Genomic DNA, 21851 nt, shown 5'->3' with positions numbered 1-21851 from the left:
CGAGTGTATTCACTGTTGCAGTCCCGGTTACCCACCCACCATCCCCCTTTTTCTGCTGGAAATTTTCATTCCTTCTCTGATTTATACAACCTGTGTGGTGTATTTACTTGTAGATGGAGGTAAAGTTTATATTGGTGGATGTATTTTTATATACATTTAAATTCTGGCTACCCTTTTAGGGGGCACCTGACATCTGGGGCAAGAAAAACTGAAGAAAATGGCGTCGGCTGCTTCATTTATACCCCTGACGACCTGACGTCAGGGAAGAGGTGACAGCAGCCGACGCAGGACCCAAGACTTTGGAATTCAGGCAGGCTGAGGGCAACATGCCAGCAGGATTACCCAAATGTAATGGCTGCAACAGTGAATACTTCGAACATCTACATTTATGGTAAGTGTACACAACTGTACTTTCTTCTGTTAGCATTTATGAAGGGGGAGCTTTGTTGGTGGAACAATCACTGCTGCAGTTGCAGCACTCCCCTATCACCTTCCAAGTGAAGTATTGTGTTGTCTTTTTTTGGTCAACTCAGATTGTTAGTTAGTCAAGAAAGTTCTGAAGATTTTACACTCTTGAATGCTGATTTTTCCCTCCTCAGGGCTGGCCAATCAGTTATATTTGATCTGTGGTGGGGACTCTGAGCTTTTGGAAGCTGGATTGTTATGTCTTGAACAAGGTACAACTGATAGGAGACTATATCAGTGAGGAATTTTAACATCTATTGTCATAGGTAAATGCAACTTACACAGTTGTAGTTTATGGTTAATGCACTAACCAGGTAATTTGTATGTGATGTAGTACGTAGTTCTTAAAATTATTAATTGTAGGCCTCATGAATGTTACACCATATACATCTGTTGGGTTTTGTCTTGCATGTTGGTCTTCCTGACTTGGTACTGCTTCTTCAAGTTACAATGCAGTGTTACCAGTAGGATACAAGTCCAAGTGTTGGATGTGGGGACAGACCACATTCACTCGTACATTACTTTAGATGCTGTTCTGCATTGGGGGTGGGGGCACTGAACTCATTTAAAAGACATTTCCAGTCAAACTCATCTAAAAAGAAAGTTGAGTTAATTTGCTGGCATGCATTTTGTGCTGCAACTATACGACAATCACTTGAGGAGTGTCTGGGTACAGCTTACCATAAATTGGATGTGATACTCTTTGGATGATATGTTCTTTATGAAAGCTTCATGCTTTTACTACCTCCAAGTTATATAGGATAAAAACTAAAGCATCACAGCTTTGTGGAGGCGCTTGTGAAATCTTCACTCCTCTTCATTGCTTTTCTGGTTACATCAGTGCAGTCATGTAGAAGATACTTAATGATGCAAGGAAGCAATTCGTCTTGCATAGTTTTAAGAGATAATGGTCTTTTGAATAACTAAATATCGTCCGCTCTCGTTTGTAAACTATATATACAAATAGAATTTGACATGGAGCTTTTTAATATAGTTAATAACCTATTTGTTTTCTCCCTTTTCCTCCTCCTCCTCCTTCTCCATCTAGTGGAGTCCATATTTCTTGGATGAGAAGGCTTGTAGCAACAGTTGGATTACTTTGTGTGTTTGCTTTTCTACCTTTGCTTCAGATGTATTTAAAAAAATTAGTACAGGTTCCTATAACTGCATCTGAGCTAAAATTGCCAAATGATTAGTTTGGTGGTATTCCTTTATCTGCTTTGTGCTTTAGTCATGGCTGAAGTTTGTCATTTTTGACCACTTTTAGCTAATTTTCCTTGTTACATGCTGATAATCAGTCCCTCAGTCTGGCAACTGGCTTGTTTTTCCCTTTCAGTTTGCAGTGGGCATCCACGAGGCCTGCAGCTGATTTCTACAAGTTGTATATCCTACAAAACTGTCATGCCCCGTAGAGACCAGCAGTCCTGCATGACCTTCAGTCTCCACTAGGGACTCTGCCATGGGACTGTGTGCCCATGACATATGGCTTCCCTGTCAAACCCCCCCCCCCCCTGAGGAGTGAACTTGACAGTACCACATCATTCCTCTCGTCCTCCATGCCGGCTCCAAAGGCACCCAAGTTATTGCTAAATCTGGGGTCTCTTGGGTCATAGAGTTCTGCCCTTCTGCGCCAGTGGGACTGTCTGATATTTTGAATGACTTCGCTTGCTAGTTACCAGATGAGTAAATAAAGAGCAGAAGGATGAATTCTGGTATAAGTTGGTGGTATTCTGGAGTAATGGCAGCATGTCTTTCTTTAACCATTTTTAAAGTCTCCCTATATTGTTGAGCTTGATAAGTGTAAAATGTAACTTTTAACATGCAGGGCATACTGTTCTGAAACAAATTATTGCTGTGTATAGTAGTGATGCACTCTGCATCTTCTTGTATTAAGGGTCTAAAGTTGGACCATGTTTGCTCTATTAATTTATTACAAGATTATCCTTAAACAAGGACATTTGCACGTAGTTCTTACTGCAAAATTTTTGCTCATTTTTTTTCCACATTGAGACCTTATTGCTGATACTTTCTTGTTTATTCATGATACTAAAAGTTTAGAGTCAGCAGCGAACTGTGAGTGATATTATTGTCTATCTCAGTCTTAAAATGGAAACTGTAAAACATGGTTCCAGTTTTGAACATCATACGCATTCAACAAATTACACCTTCTCCGCACATACTCCTTTTAACGCTTTTCTTTTGCAGTCTTTGTGCCAGTTTCACCATACTGTTTATCATCACACTTTTTGCAACTGAGTGCTGCTAACACATTTCATGGGACCGCCTTACTTCGTGTTATCTATTGGAACCCTGCAGAATTGTAGTTGCTGATTTAGTTGTTAAAAGTTTTGGACTACGTATTTATTTTGCGTTATAAATGTGATTAACATTGTAATTGCAGTTATGACAACCAGTCTCGAAACAGAAGGGGATATGAAAGAAGATACTGTGACCACCTTCGCCGGAATCTGTACAGCAGAGGTAGAGGCGATGCACATTATGACACTGATTACCATCATTCCTATGACTACAGGCGTTCTCGGGATAGGGATGAAAGCTACAGAAGTCGCAAGGGGAGTAGATGTAAGCACAGACGACAACGTCGCCGAACTAGGTCATTTAGCAGTTCTTCCTCTGTGAGTAATCTACCTTTTTTACTAATTAACATAACTTTGTTTTACAGGCACAAGAGATGGTAAGTATGAACTTTTTTAGTGTAATGTGTAGTACTTTTCTAAAGTTTTTGTAGTAGTAGTGCATATATTTTACCTGTCTTTGAATTTGAAAATGCAGTTTCCATAATCTTTTCCATGTAGGGAGTAGGCTCTTTGTTGCCGAGTTGCAACATCAGATCATCAGGTGTAGCATGTTGTAAATGTTTTAGTCCTGTAGTTTTCCTCATTGCACTTCTTTTATTTATTTTAAATGGTAGTGACATCAGCTATTTTTTTTTCTTTGAAGGTGTCGAAAATGGCTGTTTCAGATTGTATGCTTCCTTGTCATTCATACACAGTCAGTACTTTATTCTGATATGAATATGACTTGTTTTTAATAGTGACTGCTTTCTGTCAGCAAGTCTGTAATTTGAAGAAGTGGTGGTAATGGAAAACACTGGACTGCGCCCGTGTTTTTGCACATCTCTCAACTTTACAGCAGATGTTCTTCGTATTTCATTGTTGCAGTCATCACACTTGGGTTATCCTGCTAGGGGTAGCCCTCAGTCGGCCCGAATACCAGAGGCTTAGTATTTCTGAGTCAGTTGCTGTCGCTCCACGACTGACGTCAGGTTGTCAGTGGTATAAAAACAAGCAGCCGATGCCATTACATCTGTCTTTCTTGCTGAGGAGCCCGAAGCAGAAGCAGTTCGCACGAGTGTTGGTCAGGTGATGTCTGATTTTTCATTTCCGAATTTGAAGTTGAAGTCTTCTAAAGCTATGTACCCTGTTGGGGATCCTTTTTTCTTGCTCTAACCAATGTCAGAAAAAGTTAACAATTGTCTCGCCTTTGGAAAGCAAATACCACACCGAGATTTCCATTCTTACTGCGTCACCAGGCCCAGACCACGACGTCCCTCGCTGTCAGTTTTGTGTTTTATTCAATGCCAGAACTATACGTTGTTGGGCCCTTATCGTAGCTAAATACTTTCTCTCTCAATCTCCGTATTCTGAAATGGCTTCGGTAAGCCATCCGACTACCTATTTTCCGAAAAAACATAAGGATAAAGACAGGGACAGACCGCACAGGTCCAAAATTGCAGACGGCGCTTCCGTTAAGCTAGTCTCCAGTCCGCCGGTGCTCAGGCGATTTTGCATCCCCTGATGCCCCCTTCAATGGATTTGCAGGCCGCTACCGCGACCCATTCGGAGTCCGGTTTCCCACGAGTCTCTTCTTTGACTAAGGATCCTGCAGATGTCTCTACCTTGGATGGGTCCAGAGCTGCTGAGCAGGCACCGGCTTTCAAGGAAGCTCTTCGCAAAAACTGATGACCCAAGCTCAAACACCTGCTTCCTTGTCTCAGTCTCAGATGCTTAAAATGGCAGAAGACCTTATCTTGCTTATTAGGGGAAGCCAGCCTACCCCTTCTAAAAGAAAGAGACTTGTCCCCAGCAGCTTTATCTGACCAGGAGTCTGACGACTGATATTTCTGATTATGAAGACATACCCTTATCTGCTTATGAGGATTCAGATGCAGAGGAATCTATTCCTTCTGCTTCTCCTCCAGAAGATTTTTCTTTTGGTGAAACCCTGCATACTTTGAGAGAGCAGTTCCATTGGGAATGCCAGGATTATCCTCCATCCAAAAAGAGACTCTGGGATTTTTTTTAGATTTACCACAGCACAGACCCTTGGCGAATCCTCCTGTCCTGGATGTTATGGATGATGTTTTTATGGAATCCAGTTTAACTCCTGACACCCTACCACCTGCTCCCAGGAAACCAGATGGGTACAGAGTCCCTGACTCTCACAAATTTCTTTTCAAAAATCCTACTGCTGACCCAAAGGTAATTTCCCAGGGGACTAAAGGTATAAAAGCAACTACAGCTAAGAATCCTACCCCTTCGGACAGGGATTCCCGAGCTTTAGACAGATGGGGTAAAAAAAAGTATACACCTCTGCAACTCTCACCAGTTGGGCATTGAATTTGCCAGTTTCACATGCTGAAATACCGGCAACATATTATGAAACTTATTAAGCAAAAATTAGCTACCTTTACAGACTGTGCAGAAAATCAAGAATTACAAGAGCTTATGCATTCTGCAAGCCAAGTCAGCAAGCTCACTTTGCAATGTGGCTTTGACACCCTAAAACAATCTTGCAGGGCAGCAGTCACTGGTTCTGTACTGAGGAGGCATGCTTGGCTTAAGGAGCAGACCTTGCCAGACCATGTCAAATCAAAATGACTAGACGCTCCTTTGAACAAGGACAGTCTGTTAGGCACCAAAGCAGAAGAGGTTCTAAAAAAGATGGAAGAAAAAGCTAACTCTATGCAGTCAAAGATTTCTTGCAAGTGCAGCCTCTTAGATTCAGTAGGCATTGCCCCTTGAAACATTGGTCCTTTCCAGCCCCCTCAAGGCCATCTCAAACTAGACCCAGGGGAAACGGACCCCCCCCCCCAGACTACAGTCTCAGGGTATGCAGAGATCTAAGCAATGGAGTGCCTTCACTTCAAAAAACAGGGAGTGCTAAGCCACCCCCTTACGGAAAGAATTCACAATGACTTCTCAACTCCACTCTTCACCTCTGCCCAACTGCTCTTGTCCCTAGGAGGAAAACTTGCACATCATCAAAAAAAACTGGACCTCCATCATCAAAGACCGATGGGTCCTCAACATTGTATCCCAGGGGTACAAATTTTACTTCCACTCATTGCCAACCCCAAAAGGGTTCCCAGACCTTCCTCCAAACCAGTGGGCAGAAGCACAAAACCAAGTTCAATTCCTGCTCTCCATAAGGGCAATTCAGCCTGTTCCTGCAGAACAGACAGGTCAAGGGTTCTATTCCAGACTTTTCCTGGTACCCAGAAAAGAGGACACTTGGTGCCCCATCCTAGACCTTTCCATTCTGAACACCTTCCTGGTGGTACCAAAATTCAGAATGGTCACCCTTCAGCAGCGTCGTCCTATGCTGTCCAAAGATGCCTGGTTAGCCACTCTAGACCTAAAAGAAGCCTATCTGCACATCCCTGTCAGGGTTTCATGCAGGAAATACCTATGTTTCAGGGCAGGATCTATGCATTATCAGTTCTCTGCACTTCCCTTTGGCTTATCCACTGCTCCCAGAGTATTCACAAAATGCCTGGCTCCAACCATTGCCTATTGCAGACCGAGAAAAATTCAAACATACCCATACTTTGATTGCCTGATTCAGTCAGACAGGAACAGCTGTTGCAACACCTGACATTTGCAAAGAACTTTCTTCCTCCCCTGGGGTACACTATTAACGAAAAGAAGTCAAAACTAGTCCCCAGTCAAAAGATTGTATTCCTGGGAGCAAGCTTGGACACAGCATCCCAGATGGCATTCCTTACTCCAGAAAAACATGCCTGACAGGCTACTTCACTGAAATGGCCACCAGAACCCAGCTATCTGCAAGGAAAATACTGCAGGCCCTAGGGATCATGGCCTTTGCATCCTAGTAATTCCATATGTTAGACTGCATATGAGGAAACTTCAGTGGTACTTGAGTCTTTGGTGCCAACATTCTCAGGACCTTTTCTAAGGACAGTGTTTCTTTGGTTGGCAGCAGCATGCAACAAAAACAAGGGACTTCCCTTTACTCAACCCCACACCGCCCAGACCCTAACTACAGATGCATCAGACTATGCCTGGGTGGCACACCTGGACGACAAGTGCATTCAGGGCCACTGTGAGCCCAAGTCAAGTTCATCTGAAGATCAACCAAAAAGAGATGCTAGCTGTTCAGCACACTGACACCTTTCATATCCTTACTCTGACCAGGACTCCTGCTAATATCAGATAGCTTTCAGATCGCTACTCTCACCAGGACCCCTTCTAATAAAAACAGACAACACCACAGTTGTGGTACATCAACAAGCAGGGGGGATCCCACTCTTACCCACTCTGCAGGCTAGCCATGGCCCTCTGGAACATGACCTTTGACATGCATATTCATCTGCAAGCTCAATTCCTGCCAGGCAAACAAAATTCTGTGGCAGACAACTTAAGCAGAAATCTCCTAGACCCACATGAGTGGCAGTTAGACCCAAACACATTCAGCCTTCTAATACAGAAATGGGGGACCCCAGAGGTGGACCTCTTTGCCTCCCCCTTCAATCACCAGCTCAGCAAATTCTGCACCAGGACAACTCACAGTAGGGCCTGGAAAGTGGATGCCCTATCCTTCCAGTGGGAAAACCTGTCAATCTGTGCATTCCCCTCTGCCTCTTCTCTGAAGAATGTTACACACGATAAGACAAGACAGACCAAGGACAGTCCTGATTGCCCCGGACTGACCATGCGAGCACTGGTACCCACTACTGAGCAGCCTGTCACCGGTGCCACCCTGGCATCTATCCCAGATCCCATCCCTCCTCACTGAGCAGGGGGGGCAGATCTTGCATCCGCAACTGCAAACCCTGAATCTTGCAACCTGGCTTATTCCTTGAATTTCTCCCCCAGTGACCAGCCTAAGCAAACAGATGCTGGACCATCATTCTTGAAGCCAGAAGACCCAGTACAAGGAAATCCTATGCTGATAAGTGGAAAAGGTATTGTTCCTGGATTCAGCCTAAAGAAGAGGACACAGCACTGCCCTCCTTACCTCTAATCCTAGATTACCCAGCAGATCTACTCCACAGAGGCCTATCCTCCTCCATTAAGATCCATGCGTATACCATCTCGGCTCATTACAACACTGAGACACCTCCCTTCTTTCTCCCTCTCATCAAACAGTTCCTGAGAGGGGCAAACAACTTAAGGCCACCAAGGAGAGCACCCACCCCTGCTTGGGACCTTAACTTTGTACTTGAAAAGCTCGCTACACACACACACACACACACACACACACACACACTCTTTTGAGCCTGCAGAGTCAGCAGAGTTAAAATTCCTCTCTTGGAAAACAGCCTTGCTTCTGATCATCACTTCAGCTAGAAGAGTATCTGAGCTACAGGCACTAATTGGTGTGGAACCCTTCGTTATTTTCCATGCTGACAGGGTCTCCCTCAGGACTAACCCTTCCTTTATGCCTAAAGTTGTGTCCAATGTGGCTCTCAACCAATCTGTCCATTTGCCAACCTTCTTCCCTAATCCTCAAAATAAAGGGGAAAGGATCCTGCATTCCTTGGATGTGCACAGGCAGCTCAAATTCTACCTAGATAGGACTAAGCCCTTCAGGAAATCTGACCAGTTACTAGTCAGCTTTGCACCAGGGGCAGAGGGCAAGGCCATTTCAGAACAAACAATTCCCAAATGGATAGCACACTGTATCCATTTATGCTACAAGCACCATGGGAAACCAACCCCTCAAGGGGTCAGAACACATTCCACTAGGGCAACCTCTACCTCTACAGAATTCCTCAGGGGAGTCCCTACCAGGGGCATTCTGGAAGCTGCTACCTGGAGTTCTGTACACACCTTCACCAAGCATTACAACCTACCTATCTTTTCCAACTCCAGGGTGGGTTTTGCAACAGCAGTCCTGCAGGGCATACTAGTCAGCCTCAACTCTTCTTGACTGCCTCCACCCTTTTTTCAGCTTTGGGAATTAACCAAAGTGTGATGACTGCAACAGTGAAACACGAAGAACATAGTACAGTTGTGTACACTTACCATAAATGTAGATGTTCGAGTGTATTCACTGTTGCAGTCTTGGTTTCCCTCCCTCCAGCCCCCTTGTATCTCTCTCTGTATCTTTCCTCTCTGTCTGTGACTCACCCATTATAGGGGTATTGGTATTTACTTTTACTGGTGGTGGTTTTCCCACTACAACTTAGCTCCTTATTTGGGGGGCTCCTGACATTTGGGGCAAGAAAAACTGATGTAATGGCATTGGCTGCCTGTTTTTATACTCCTGACAACCTAACGTCAGTCCTGGAGCGACAGCAACCGGCGCAGAAATACTAATTCTCTAGGATTCGGGCCAACTAAGGGCTTACCTGCAGGCAGATAACCCAAGTGTGGTGACTGCAACAGTGAATACACTTGAACATCTACATTTATGGTAAGTGTACACAACTGTATGTTTCCCTCCTTCCATCCCCCTTTTTCTTTTCTTTCTCTCGCTCGCTCGCTCTCGCTCTCGCTCTCACTGTCTCTCTCTCTCTCTCTGTCTCTCTCTCTCTCTCTCCTTCCTTACAAGGAAATTTTTGGTATTTACTTTCTACTGGTGGGGTTCTTCCACCACATCCTGGCTCCCGCTTGGGAGCTCCTGACAGGGCAAGAAAACCTGATGTAATGGCATCGACTACCTTACTTTATACTACTGACAACCTGACGTCAGTCCTGAAGTGAAAGCAACCGACCCAGAAATACTAAGCCTCTGGTATTTGGGCCGGCTGAGGGCTACCCTGGCAGGGATAACCCAAATGTGATGACTGCAACAGTGAATACACTCGAACATCTACATTTATTGTAAGTCTACACAACTGTACTTTCTGGGGCAAGCCGATTAAAATGGTTTATGAATGTTGTGATTCCTAGATTGCAGTAGGGAAATTTCCCCTACCCCGGATATTACTCGGACAACCAGAATAGTCGTAGCTGTGTAGACCAACCCATTTCTGTTGTGTACTGTTTTTTCCAGCTGCTGTAATGGGCACTTTATTATATCAGATACTTATGTGGTAGATACCAGTTTGTCAGTTGTCCTGAAAGTTCCAGGAAGGGGATGGCTGAGGATTGTGGTATAGGCATTATTCTCTGGGAATCTTAAACTACTGTGTCACTATAAAATATTTCTCAGTACTGTTTTGATCTAGTTTGAAAAATAGCTAAAAAGAAAGAAAATGTAACCTTTTTCTCCCCATCCTCAATTTCAAAACAGGATGATGCTTTTCTTGTCACCTTTCTTCTTCTTCTTTTCTTCCTGCTCTCTTTCAAGCCTCCCTGTACTGTACACCCATTTGTTTGCCAGGGGTGGGAAATACCCAGATTGCAGATCTGTTTGAATGAGAGCTGTTGGGGGGAGGGGGAGGTCATACAATCAGACCTCAGGCTTGTGCATGCCTACACCAACATCCTGGCTATGTGTATGTTTTTATTGTGGATGGCCTTGACCCTTCTGCTAGTGACTTTGTGAGCACTTCCTTCACAGCAGGGGCCTCCTAAATCATTTTGCCATGCATGATCTTCCCTTACCCTTAGCATGGGCATATACCCATCCCTGCTGCCAGCATTAAGTATCATAGCCAGTGATCAAACTCTGGTCGCTTGCGATATAGTAGGAGCTTTATCCCTCTATGCAACTGGTGCAGGCTTCAGGATGATGCTTTGGCCCACACTGATCAAATCTAGCATTGATGAGGATGCTGGGGAATCTGCTTCCCTGACCCCCCCCCCCATCCGAAGGTGTCTTATTTGTGGAAATCCTTAATTTGATGAACTACTTCACGTGGTCAACTAGGAAATGTATCACCCTAGGAGAGAAAGTATTTTCATCTTCTGAAGGCAGAGCAGCCTTATTAGCTGTATTAACTTTTATATACACGGAAGTATCGGTAGTGCTAGATTCCCATCCAATAGCTCTGAAAACACTGATCTTTTTTCTAGGGTCCAAGAAGAGCATAATTTTATTAAAAGCCATTGACAGACTCGGGCTCTGTGGCTCAAAGGGATAAAGCTGTGATTGTGACCCAGACAACCTGAGCAAGATTAGCTGTTAGGGAGGCTGGAAGAGCTGAGGTGGAATGGATTAGAGTTGTAGTATTGCACTCACCTAGGAGACGGGAAGGAAGGGAGGGTTTGTGGTTCTCTTTCCCCTTGTGATGACCTGGCACTCCAGGATTGGTGTAGGCCACAATCCATGACAGCCAGGCTTTGGTGGGTGGGACAAACTATGTTGGCAACTGTAGCCGTTTGAGGTATATTGAGGACAAGGCATGCTTTTATATCAGTTTTTTAGGCAGTTCCTCCAATGTTTAGAATCCCACATCACCACTGGGGAACAGGAGTTAGGGCTGAAACAGTGATGGCTCAGTGATCTGCTGTCATCTCTAGGTTGTCTCCAGGCATTGAAAAAGTGGGCCAATGCATGCCAGGGAATTGATGCTTGACTTTGGTGTGAAATGTGCAAGCCATCATGGCTGAAGTTAAGATGCCTCATTTACCATCTCATCCCAGGCTAACACGGACTAGATTCCCTTTGAATGACGCCAATTATTTTATTTTGGTATTTAGGCATTATTCTTGCTGAGTGCAAGATGCTGCTCAAGACCAGCATGTTTTATGCCTCTTGACACATGCATAGTAAGATGCTCATCGTAGTCTGTTTTATAGTACTGACTCTTGGGAATTTCTGCCTTCAGGAGTCTGCAGTCTGTCTAGTTTGTCAGAGAATTTCACCATCCCCAGCCAGAAAATACCCTCTCTGTCCGATTTCAGGATGTCAGTGGTATAAAAGAGTCATCAGCCGGTGCCATATTCACTTCATTCTTGCTGTATTAGTCCAACGCAGAACACTTTCTGTTCCATAGTTTGCTCTTCAGGCCTTAGACCAGAGATTTATCAAAGCTAAGATCCTTAGTTGGGGAACCTTTTCTCATTCCTTTTGTTTGTTAGTGTCTGATCATCTGTTATGGTCAGTAACTTGCGCGCAGAAAACAAACTCAACACACACACACACTTTTTTTCATAGTGATTATTCTGCTTGGGTCCAAAGGTTGGCGTCCCCAACTCATTTTTGTGCATATTGTAATGATAGGACGATAGACTTGGGACCAAGTTCCTTGGCGGATAGTTTATGGAAAGTAGTGTTAGGTGTATGTATGCAATATTGACTCCTGTTCTTCAGGCTGACATCCTGAAAAAAAACACAAAAGGAAGTGTTTGAAGGAGAAGGATGTTTGGGAGGCTGACAACAGATTTGTGTTGTCCCATACCAGTGCCTAGTGGACCCGAGTCCTCTGGCTTGACCTCTTTGGAGGCCACCATGTCTTTGTTTCTTTCCATGTCTTGGCGAGCCGCAACTAGGTGGACGTCTGCCTGGTTTGGGACTGCTTACCAACTTTGGATTCTGTTAAGGAGGGAGAGGGCAGAATCCCTATGATGGTAGTCAGGGAAGGTCTTCCATGTTGTTTGAGGTAAGAGCCCCAAATATGTCTTTGAACTAGGATCTCTCCTCTTCTAATCTGAAATCTAAAACTTTTGATCTGTCAATTTATTTACTTTGAAATTTCATTAGGTAACATGCCACTTTACTAAAAAATCCAAGAACAGAGGCCACAAAATAATATAAACCACTGATGTTTAGGTTTTAGTTTTCATACATAAAGGAATTTCCCATGAAAAATGTTGTGTATTGGGAATGTGATAAAATAGTTTATCCTTTAAACAAAACATTAGGTGGCACTGTACCTTAACGCACTCAGTAAATGAAGTGACCCAAAGCATGTTAATCCTTTGTATCTGACGTTGTCCTTTCCATTCATTCCTCATCTGACAGGCTGTTTTTTCTACTGTTAAGGTGCATTTGGCTGCCATTTGAAACTTCCACCTAGGTGAAAATAACTCTAACTTAGCTTTACGTAATTTAGAGGAAGCTTTTTCAGAGAGGCCTTTACTGAGACCCCTGCCAAAGGATCTTAGCCCTCCTTGGGATTTATCTGTTGTGCTACAGGCCCTGACTCAAGTTCCTTTTGACCCTTCAGCCAGGTCAGCTCTAAAAGTTTTGTCTTGAAAAAACATCTTTCTAGTCGCTATCACATCAGCTAGATAAGTATCTGAACTCCAGGCTGTATATTCAAATCTCATTACCTGGTTTTCCACAAAGACATGGTGTCTTAGTAGACAAACCTTTATTTTTTTTTGCCTAAGGCAGCTTCTGAGTCCAACTTTAACCAGGTCATTAACCTCCCAGTTTTCTTTCCAAGCTTTTCAAATAACGGAGAGTGCATGCTCTTTTAGACAACTTTGCTTTTATTGCCATAGATTTCGGGAAGCTGACCAGCTGTTTGCGTCTCTCTCTCTCTCTCTAACAAATTAGGCAAGACAGTTTCCAAAGTTACATTGGCCAGGTGGTTAACTGATTGATCGTATCTCCTTTGAGAGGATTATCCTGGCCTAAGCTTCTTGGAGCTCATTCCACAAAATATATATGGCGGTCTCTTCATCATTTTAGTGAAGGGTTTCCATAGATGAGATTTGCGCAGCTGCATCCTGGACTAATGCTCATACTTTTATATATGACGTGTATATGCATTTAATTTGTTAAGCATCTCTGGTTGAGTAACTGAATTGTACAGTTTCCAAGTGGGAAAGGGCAACATAGTACTTGAAAGACAAATCTTAACCCTTTCTTCTAAGAAGGCTGTCTTTCTATTCATCTTTCTTGAATGTTTTGATATAATTTGTTTTTGACTGTATCCTGTTCATCAAAATATGCCAGTGTACTTTTGATGCAGATTTTTAAAAATGGAAAAATTACAGAACTTGGTGAAAATAGGCCTTGCTGAGAATGCTGGAAAGCAGTTTTAATTCAAACTTGTCATGCATATCAGAATATGTGACTGAATGGAAAGGGATATTTAAGGATAAATAGCTGCTATTTATTTATTTTTTTGAAATTGAACTGTTTGTTTATGTATGTGGTATTAGCTCACCAGGTAGGTGGTTTGGTCCATTGACCCTTTGCAGCAACAGTGTGGGTTCACTGATTAGCAGTTACACATGTATAGTATAGAATTCAGAATACTTGTAAAAAAAAATTACAAGTACATAACTAGGGAAACAGTCCTAACATATAAAACTAGCATGCATCAAGTACAAATACACCAGCAAAAACATGAGATAAAAAGAAGTTATACAGATATATACAGTAGGAAAACACAAAATAATGTTTAGAGCATCATTTTAATGATTCATATAAACCACCTTAATATGCCCAGTACTGATAGGTTAAGTTGTTTTCTACATTGTAGTTAAATAGCTATTAAAACAGTAACTAATCCTCCCTTTTTGATGGAAAAATGCATAGCTGAGTCTTACTTTGCCTGGTATGGGTTAACAAGACTTATGGTGAATCAGTAGAATTACTGCAGTTTATTATAAGGAGTTGTCCAGTGCTTCCAAAGGGAAAGGGATGCTTGTTGTTTTATGTCTTGACAATAGTTTACACTACTCCCCCCCCCCTCTTTTTTAGCTCTTTAACCGTAATAATTATGATTAAAAAAGTTTGTTACTTTGGATCACTTATGTGATCTTAATGATTTTACCAGTACGTGTTGGTGCTGTTCATGTACAGTGAAGGCAGAAAGTGTAATTGACCTTAGAGCATTGGTGTTTGCTGTCAAGTTGTAGATACACTTTTGTGCATTGTTTTATCTTCCACATACCTGGTATTTGTTTGTGTGTTTTGTAAAAACTTATTGTTGCCAAGAAAATTGTTACCCTGTCTGCTAATACTTTTATGCTTCACAAGAACCACTGTACTATGCAACTTTCCATTGCATTATTTGTATTGATGTGTGTGGATTGTGTTATCTATTCATACATCTTTATGGTTGTGTGTGTTCAAGCAATATTTTTGTTGAGGTGCATGAGTAGGTATGTTATAACTGTCTGCTAAGTGTGGTGCTTGAGTCGTGTCCCAATAAGTATTGGCTTTAGAGGGTTGTTAGTACAGTCAGTTATGCTAAGGAGTGTTTGTGTCATTTTTGCTCAACATGTGCCACATTCCCAGTATTCTGAAGAAATGTAGTGAGGGACTCGTTTGTCACCATTGTTGGGGACCACCACTGGCTGAGTTGTGATTCATACCTATTCATTGTAGTATCAGCTTATCAGCTCTGGGGCCAAAGTATCACCAGGACACTGTCTTGAGTGACAGATCCAGTTATCCCTCAGACATTCTGGGTCTGTTGGGTGGAGCCTACACTGCTGGAGGGTTTGCACAGGAGTGCTGTACCTCATTACCTAGTCTGTGCTTTAATGAGTCTTTGCTTGATAACAAGTTTGGTGTAGATGTCCTGACTGAAAACACTGTTGCAGTATTCTTAACATATGCGTTTTCTTCTGCTGACATCCAGCCGGGGTACCAAATCTTAACCTTCCCACAGGGTTTACATCCGATGTGTGACCTCAGTTTGTACGCATAGAGGTATATAGGCGAGCCTACACACTAGTACTCCAGACTATCTCATCTCCAGCCTGAATGCAGGTCATGGAGCCATTGGACTGATCTTCGTTGGGTGGTTGGTACCTTTGCTTCTCTCTCTCGTGTTTCAGGGAAGTGCCCCATTGGGAAGCCTTTCTTTTTTTTTTTGTGTTTTTTGATTGTGTAGATTATTTTTTATCAGATATCAGCTAGGAGGGATAAGTGCGAGTGTGGTAGGCTGATTTCTTACATCGACTTGCACACTAAGTACCTTTTTTGTTTAGGCCTGGAACACGACTACAAATTTTGCTGCATCTGCCATTCGTTTGTTCCCAAAACCTTAGGTTGAGCCTTTCTTCCCTAACATGTTCCGCAAAACTCTGCATCTAAAATGGCTGACCCAAGCCAAAATGATGGAATCCCCAGAGTCTATTGCCACTGTTTCACCAAAGAAGAATCTCAAAAGACCCCAAGATGACTGGCAGCCTTGCACCTGAGTACGATTCTTCTGCTGAGGTTGCAGAACCCGCAGTCTGTTAGATACCTACTAATTTGCCTAGTGCTGAGACCTCGTTTAGAGACCAGTATGGCTCCTGGGGCCTTGAAATCTGCAGATGCCTTTGACAAACCACGTCTCATTATTTCATAGGTTCCACACACAGCTCCTCAAATCCTGGTTAGGGAAGAGGTTCCAGGCACTCTGAAGTTCACCAAAGTTCTTAACATCTGAAACTTGTTCATGTGGACATCATGGGGGAGGGGGGGGGGGCAGAAAATTAGACATGTGACCTCCTTACAGCTTCCAAATTTAAAAAGAATAGATGGACTTCTCCCAGGACATACTTAAAGCAGTCATTCTTTTTGGTGTCTTTTCAGTCCCCAGGTTTTCTGTAATGCTGCACTTGTGACCGCATCAGTCTAGGAGTTTGTTTGCTATCATTTATTGATCAGCTGTTGAATTGAGTAAGGTCAGTTATCTACACCATTTCTTTTGAGGTTTCGTATGGGAGTGGTAGCAACCCAAGGGTACCTTCTCATATGCCTTTTGTATTGTTTTGTGAGGATATTCCTCCAGGAGTTCTCTGATTTCTGTATTGCTTGCATTCTCACATCTGCCATTTGGGCTGATTTCTGTATTGCTTGCATTCTCACACCTGCCATTTGGGCTGTCCTGGATGGCTTCGCTATCATGTTTGATGAGGGATTGGTAACTTTTGTTAAAAATTTCCTTTGTACCATGAAGGGATTTAGGTTTACTCAGATGATTGCTTTTTCTGTTTGTGTTTTTGTTGTGCTCTGGATTTGGTCTTCTGATATAGTGTTATCACTATGGACTTGGATATAGATCATGCCATCTGGTTGTATTGCTGGATTATTTGGTTCATAGTTAATTAGCCCCAGGTGGAACTGTGGGCTTCATGCAGTTCCGAAATGCTTGATGTTATCATCCTGAGTATCTTGAACCTTGCCTTAGTCAGCTTCAAGATTTTATTGTCAGTCGTGCTAATGGATGGGCTGGGATGTATAACTGACTTTTTTGCTAAATGTTTTGGCCCTGAGCCACGTGTGACCAGTCCATCTAGATCCATATGAGCCATGGTAGGACTGTGTGAGCTCCATGAGCTTAGGATTGGTCTGACGTTTGCATGTAAGTGGAGGTGTTTCAGCCTGCTTGCAGACCAGTTTGCACTTGCTTATTACTTTTTAGTATACTAGGCCATGGTAGTTTAGAACTTTGATAAGTTATGCATGCAGATCTCAACACCAGTGAATCATCTAACAGCATTCTCTTATGCATGTAGATCTCAACAGCAGTGATTCTTCTAACAGCATTCTTCTGAGTGCTGGGGGATGTCATGCAGTCGAGACTGTTCAATCTCTCAGGAGGCTTTGTCCAGTAATGAGTGTGATTTAGCTTCTAGGTATTTTGCTTACCCAGATGAGATGGTGGACAGAGTTCCTGCCAATTGCTTACCTGGGTTTTTGCAGTGGTCTTGGGGAATTTAACCCATGTTCATGGCGGTGTGAGTATTCTGTTCATAATTATGATGAGTTTATTTCTATGGTGTTCACTGTGCACATCACTACATGTAGACTGCATCCTTGTTTGTTTTTCCAGGCGTGTTTTACTTGACTAGAGGGCTTGGGTTTAGAGCTTTGCTGCCTAGAGTTGAGAACAGTCTAGCAGAGTTTTTATAACTAAAGTAAATGAGACATTGATTCATTCTGAAAATGTAGGTCTTGACTATGATTATCTGGATAACTACTGGCCAAATTCAGCCTTTGCCCTTGTCGAGAAGGTTCTTGAAAAAAATAGTGCATCAACAGCTGTCCTTAGGAGATAATAGAAATAATGATCCATTCTGGTTTTGTTTTCGTGCCAGACGCAGCACAGAGTGTGTTCTGAGCAAAGTCTTCAATAATCTGCTTTTAGCAAATTGTTAAAGCTGCTACTGTGTTTTCTCATCAGTGTTGGGTCACTGCATGTCACTCAGTCTTACTGTAGCATTGCCGCAAAATCCTCGCTATAATTCTGGATGAATTTGCCTCCTGCCTATCTTGAAGAATGCAGATCATGGTTTCAGGGGTTAATTCTTTGTTATCCTTTGGACCGAGGAATTCCACAGTATTTCACATTTGACAGTTTTTTGCTTGCTGTCTGTGTGATTCCTTTGGGAAATATTTGATTGACATGTTTGCCTCAGACATTCATTTTTCATATAGCGTGGGGAAAACCAAGTAGAGTCCCAAACTTTTCCAGTAGCTGTTGTGCTTAAATTGTCTGCCCTTAAAAATGCTATCTGGTTCTAAATGTTTATTACCAAGGCAGGCATTACAGAAGAAAGCCACAACGATTTGATCAGATGTATAGTTTTGAGTGGATTTTGTTTCTATAATATCATTTTTCAAAAGATTAACATTCTTAACCATATTGCTGACAGAGCCCATGCCATGATAATTAAGATGAAGTTCAACTTTTGAAAAAAGCATGTGATCTCCAAGAAAATCTTCCCAGAAGGTGGTTAATGTTATATGTTGAACGTAGTTCTCTTGACCAAGAACTAAATAGGTGAACTTTATTTAAAAAATTCCACCTCTACGATGTCATTATTTCACTGAAGTAATACCAACTACTCTGCCCTTATCAGACCCATCATTGAGAACAGTGCCCCGTTTTTAGCATGTACCTGACTAGGCATATTCAACAGCTGGAATCCCCACAGAGGTTACAGGGTATTAACACATTGTCCTATACAGATCACCTTAGAGCCCTGTCTCTCTTCTATGTCTCCTACAGGTTGTTGAGAAGGGATCTGTGCTTAGCATATAAGACATCCTTAGATACATTACTAATGAAGCTTTTGCACATCTGCAAAATGAACAGCATGAGAACCACCACATCCAAGGATTTATACTTTGATCTGCTGTTGTTTATCTTCATTCATGACTGATGGGTCTCTGTTCCGTCCTGGGAACCGACTCGGCCAATATAGCAAGCTCGTGCCAGCCAAAAACTCTCGAGCTAAGATTACCCATAGTGCCCCTCTCCATCTCCTCAGATTTCATTTGCCACGTAGAGTTTCAAGGTGCAACAGGCCAGCTCTCAAGCTAAGTGTTTCATTTTTTCACTAAATATTGACCTTTTGATCTGAAGTAGGATATTCATTTGTCTGCAACCTGTGGGTTATGGATCGATCCGAACCGCATGGTTTTCCAGCTATGGATCCAAGCTCTCAGCTCCTCCCTCACCCATAATGCCCTGCTCTACCCTCATGACCTCAGATCTCGCTGGTGACTGGATTTGGGTACATAGCTCTCAGCTAAGTGGATTTTATTACTTGTAAAATCAGAGAAATTTTGGTTTTGAGTGATTCTGTGTGAAAGTTTAGGTTTCCTTTCTGAAAAGTTTAATTTGAGTTTATTTTGACTTATATTAAGTAATTTTTATTCCCTCCCTCGCTGTTGCGCGTGTGTGTGTAGGCCTGTGTGTCTTTTTGTTTTAAGTTACTTTTAGTAACTTTTAGTGCTTTATAGATTATGGCTGATCAGCCTAAATCTATTTTTCGGCCATAAGCTCTCACCGCTGATGGCCACACTGAACACCTCACATCTGGTTGTTCCATTTGTGCAGGGTTCAACCCCAGCGGAGGTCCAAGCTGGTCTTGGCGGGTCTTTACCGCCAGACTCGGTACTACTGTGGCTACAGTTGTTCCCCTGTGGCACCCCTCCTGCTCCTGGGACTCAACCTCCCGCTTCTGGAGAGGAGAGGGATGCCGGAGGGAGAAGCCCTGTGTGCTTTTCACCGGGTCCTGAGGAGGAGACCCGATCTCCGCCGGAGGCTATCGAGGAGGCACTCCAGGCCTACCTCGGTAGCCTCGCCGAGATCTACCCATAGCCTTTCTGATGCTGATCTGGACCGGATGATGAGAAGGTTCATCCAGGCCCAGATGCAGATGGGAGTGAGCCTATTCCGCTATCCGGGTTCGGAGCAGCTGGAGCCGAGCAGCGGGGTGGGTCGGAGCCGATCCGACTCGGAGCCTGGATCCGAGCGATCCGGGGATCAGTGCTCCTTCTTTGATGTAGTGGAGAGGGCTCTGTTGAGGGTCTCCGGACCCCGGCACTTGTTTCGCTCCGCCCCGCTCCCTCTGCACTGGGCCAGGCTTCCACCATCCGCCCCTGGGACAGCCCGCTTGTGCCCCCAAGTTGCTCCTATGGAGCAAATTGCTTGACTCCTCTGACAGCCCCCAGAGGAGGCCCTAAGGAGGCACATTGACTCTCTCACAGAAGACACGGACTTGGAGGAAGGGGAAGGCTCCCCACGGTCACCCCGAGGATGTCTCCTTTGGAGACATCATGGAAATGCCAAGTCTTCCTCGGACGAGTCCGTGTTCTTGGAGGCATTTGCCTCTTGGGTGTCCCCTGTGGAAGGAACGGACACCGTGGAGCCAATTCCCAAAAGACCGGATAGGATCCTTAGTCCGCCATCCGACCCATTGGAGTAAGGGGCCTCGGTAGATGCCATGTTGACGGGCGGCGCCACAAAGAGGGAACTGGCTCAGGAGAGTCCCTCAGTCCACCCACCGAGCAAGGAGTCTCGGATGATGGACCGCTTGGGAAGCGGATGTTCAGTTCAACTATTTGGCACATGTTATTCGGATGCAGCGAGATCTTATTAAGGAATACGCTGCATCCCCTGAGTCCATTTCGGAGGAGGACAGAGTTCTGCACTCCACCCGTGTGGCCACTCTTAGGTCAGTTACAAATACTTCCTACTCTCCCATGCAACGGAGGCGCGCTGCGAGAGCTGCGGGACAGGACTGGTCACTAGACGCCAGGCCTGGTTTGATGGTTCTGCTCTGTTTGGCAAGACCGGGAAGACGCTGTCTCTGCACCCCAGAGGCCCTATTCTAGGAACCAAAAGGGTCAGAAGAAGATGTGGTTCCGAAGTCGCAGCAGTCCCAGCCTGCGACAACCAGTCCTTCCGTGGCAGAGGAGGACAGGGAGGCTAGAGGCAGAGGGGCTCCCAGAAACGGTCCAGGGAACCTTTCTCTGAACCCTGAGGTTGCCCGACTGCTCTACTCTGGAGGCAGTCGGGGAGCACCTAGCGGCATGGGAGTCCATAACATCGGACCGCTGGGTTCTCCAAATCATATCCAGGGATATCGCATTCCTTTCCTTCACCTTCCAAAGTTGAAGTCCCTCCCAGACGCCCCACCCGGTCACAGAAATTGGCCATCTGCTAAAGAAAAGAGCCATCCAGCCCATTCCCCCAGACCAGTTCGGATCAGGGTTCTACTCCAGCTTCTTTTTAGTGACACTAAAGAAGGGGAAAATAAGACCAATCCTAGACCTCTCTCTTGAATCTGGCAGTCCCCAAAGAAAAATTCAATGGTCACTCTGCAATCTATTCTCCCCTTCTGGGAGAAAATCACTGGATGTGCTCGATAGATCTCCATCCTGATGGACAGGCGCCCAGGAGGTTTCTCCGCCAGTCACTACCAGTTCCGGGTCCTTCCCTTTGGTCTCACCACAGCCCCCAGGGTGTTCACCAAAGTACTAGCAGTGGTAGCGGCCCACCTGAGGCTTCAGGGGGTGCAGGTCTTTCCCTACCTGGACGACTGGCTTCTTACGCCCAACAAGGCATCTACTTCTATTGGCCTTTCTCCATCTTGCTCCCTTTCTGGGCATCACAATAAATACAAAAGTCCAACCTGGCACACAGCTCTTAGATTTTATAGGGGCCAGGCTAGACACAAGGAGTTTAGCCTTCCTCACTGCGGACAGAGTTCTAAATCTGCAGCTCCAGGTGCGGCCATTCTCCATTCAAGTTCTGTTCCAGCGGAGTTGGTCCTGAGGGCTCTAGGGTCCATGGCTTGCTATAGCACTTCTCCCTCTTGCCAGGCTCAATATGCATTCTACAGTGGACGCTCTTAGTACAGTGGTCCCATGCATCATCCCATAGCGAACAGCAAGGCATGCAAGCGGTCCTCTTGTGGTGGCTCCACTCCCGGATCTCCACGTGACCACGGGGGCACGGACAGTCCAAGGCTTCAGAGACCTTACTGCATATCAATGTTCTAGAGATGAGAGCAGTGCTCTAGCACTTCAGGACTTTC

The 21851-nt window shown here is 44.2% G+C and overlaps 1 protein-coding gene across 4 annotated transcripts in view; it reads left to right on the top strand.

The window, feature by feature from the left end:
* The window catches only part of CLK2 (CDC like kinase 2), a 747936-nt gene that overhangs the window by 232463 nt on the left and 493622 nt on the right, over positions 1 to 21851 (top strand). For all 4 annotated transcript variants that reach the window (XM_044080210.1, XM_044080208.1, XM_044080211.1 and 1 more), the window contains exon 3: positions 2867 to 3101. In XM_044080210.1, coding sequence (XP_043936145.1) covers positions 2867 to 3101 — 235 coding nt within the window. The remainder of the gene's footprint in view (positions 1 to 2866; positions 3102 to 21851) is intronic.

The sequence above is a fragment of the Protopterus annectens genome, chromosome 8.part0 (assembly GCF_019279795.1).
Source record: "Protopterus annectens isolate FY-2018-M chromosome 8.part0, PAN1.0, whole genome shotgun sequence".
In the NCBI taxonomy this organism is placed as follows: Eukaryota; Metazoa; Chordata; order Ceratodontiformes; family Protopteridae; genus Protopterus; species Protopterus annectens.
Note: the sequence above shows the minus strand (reverse complement) of the source record. Positions and strands in the feature narration are given on the sequence as shown.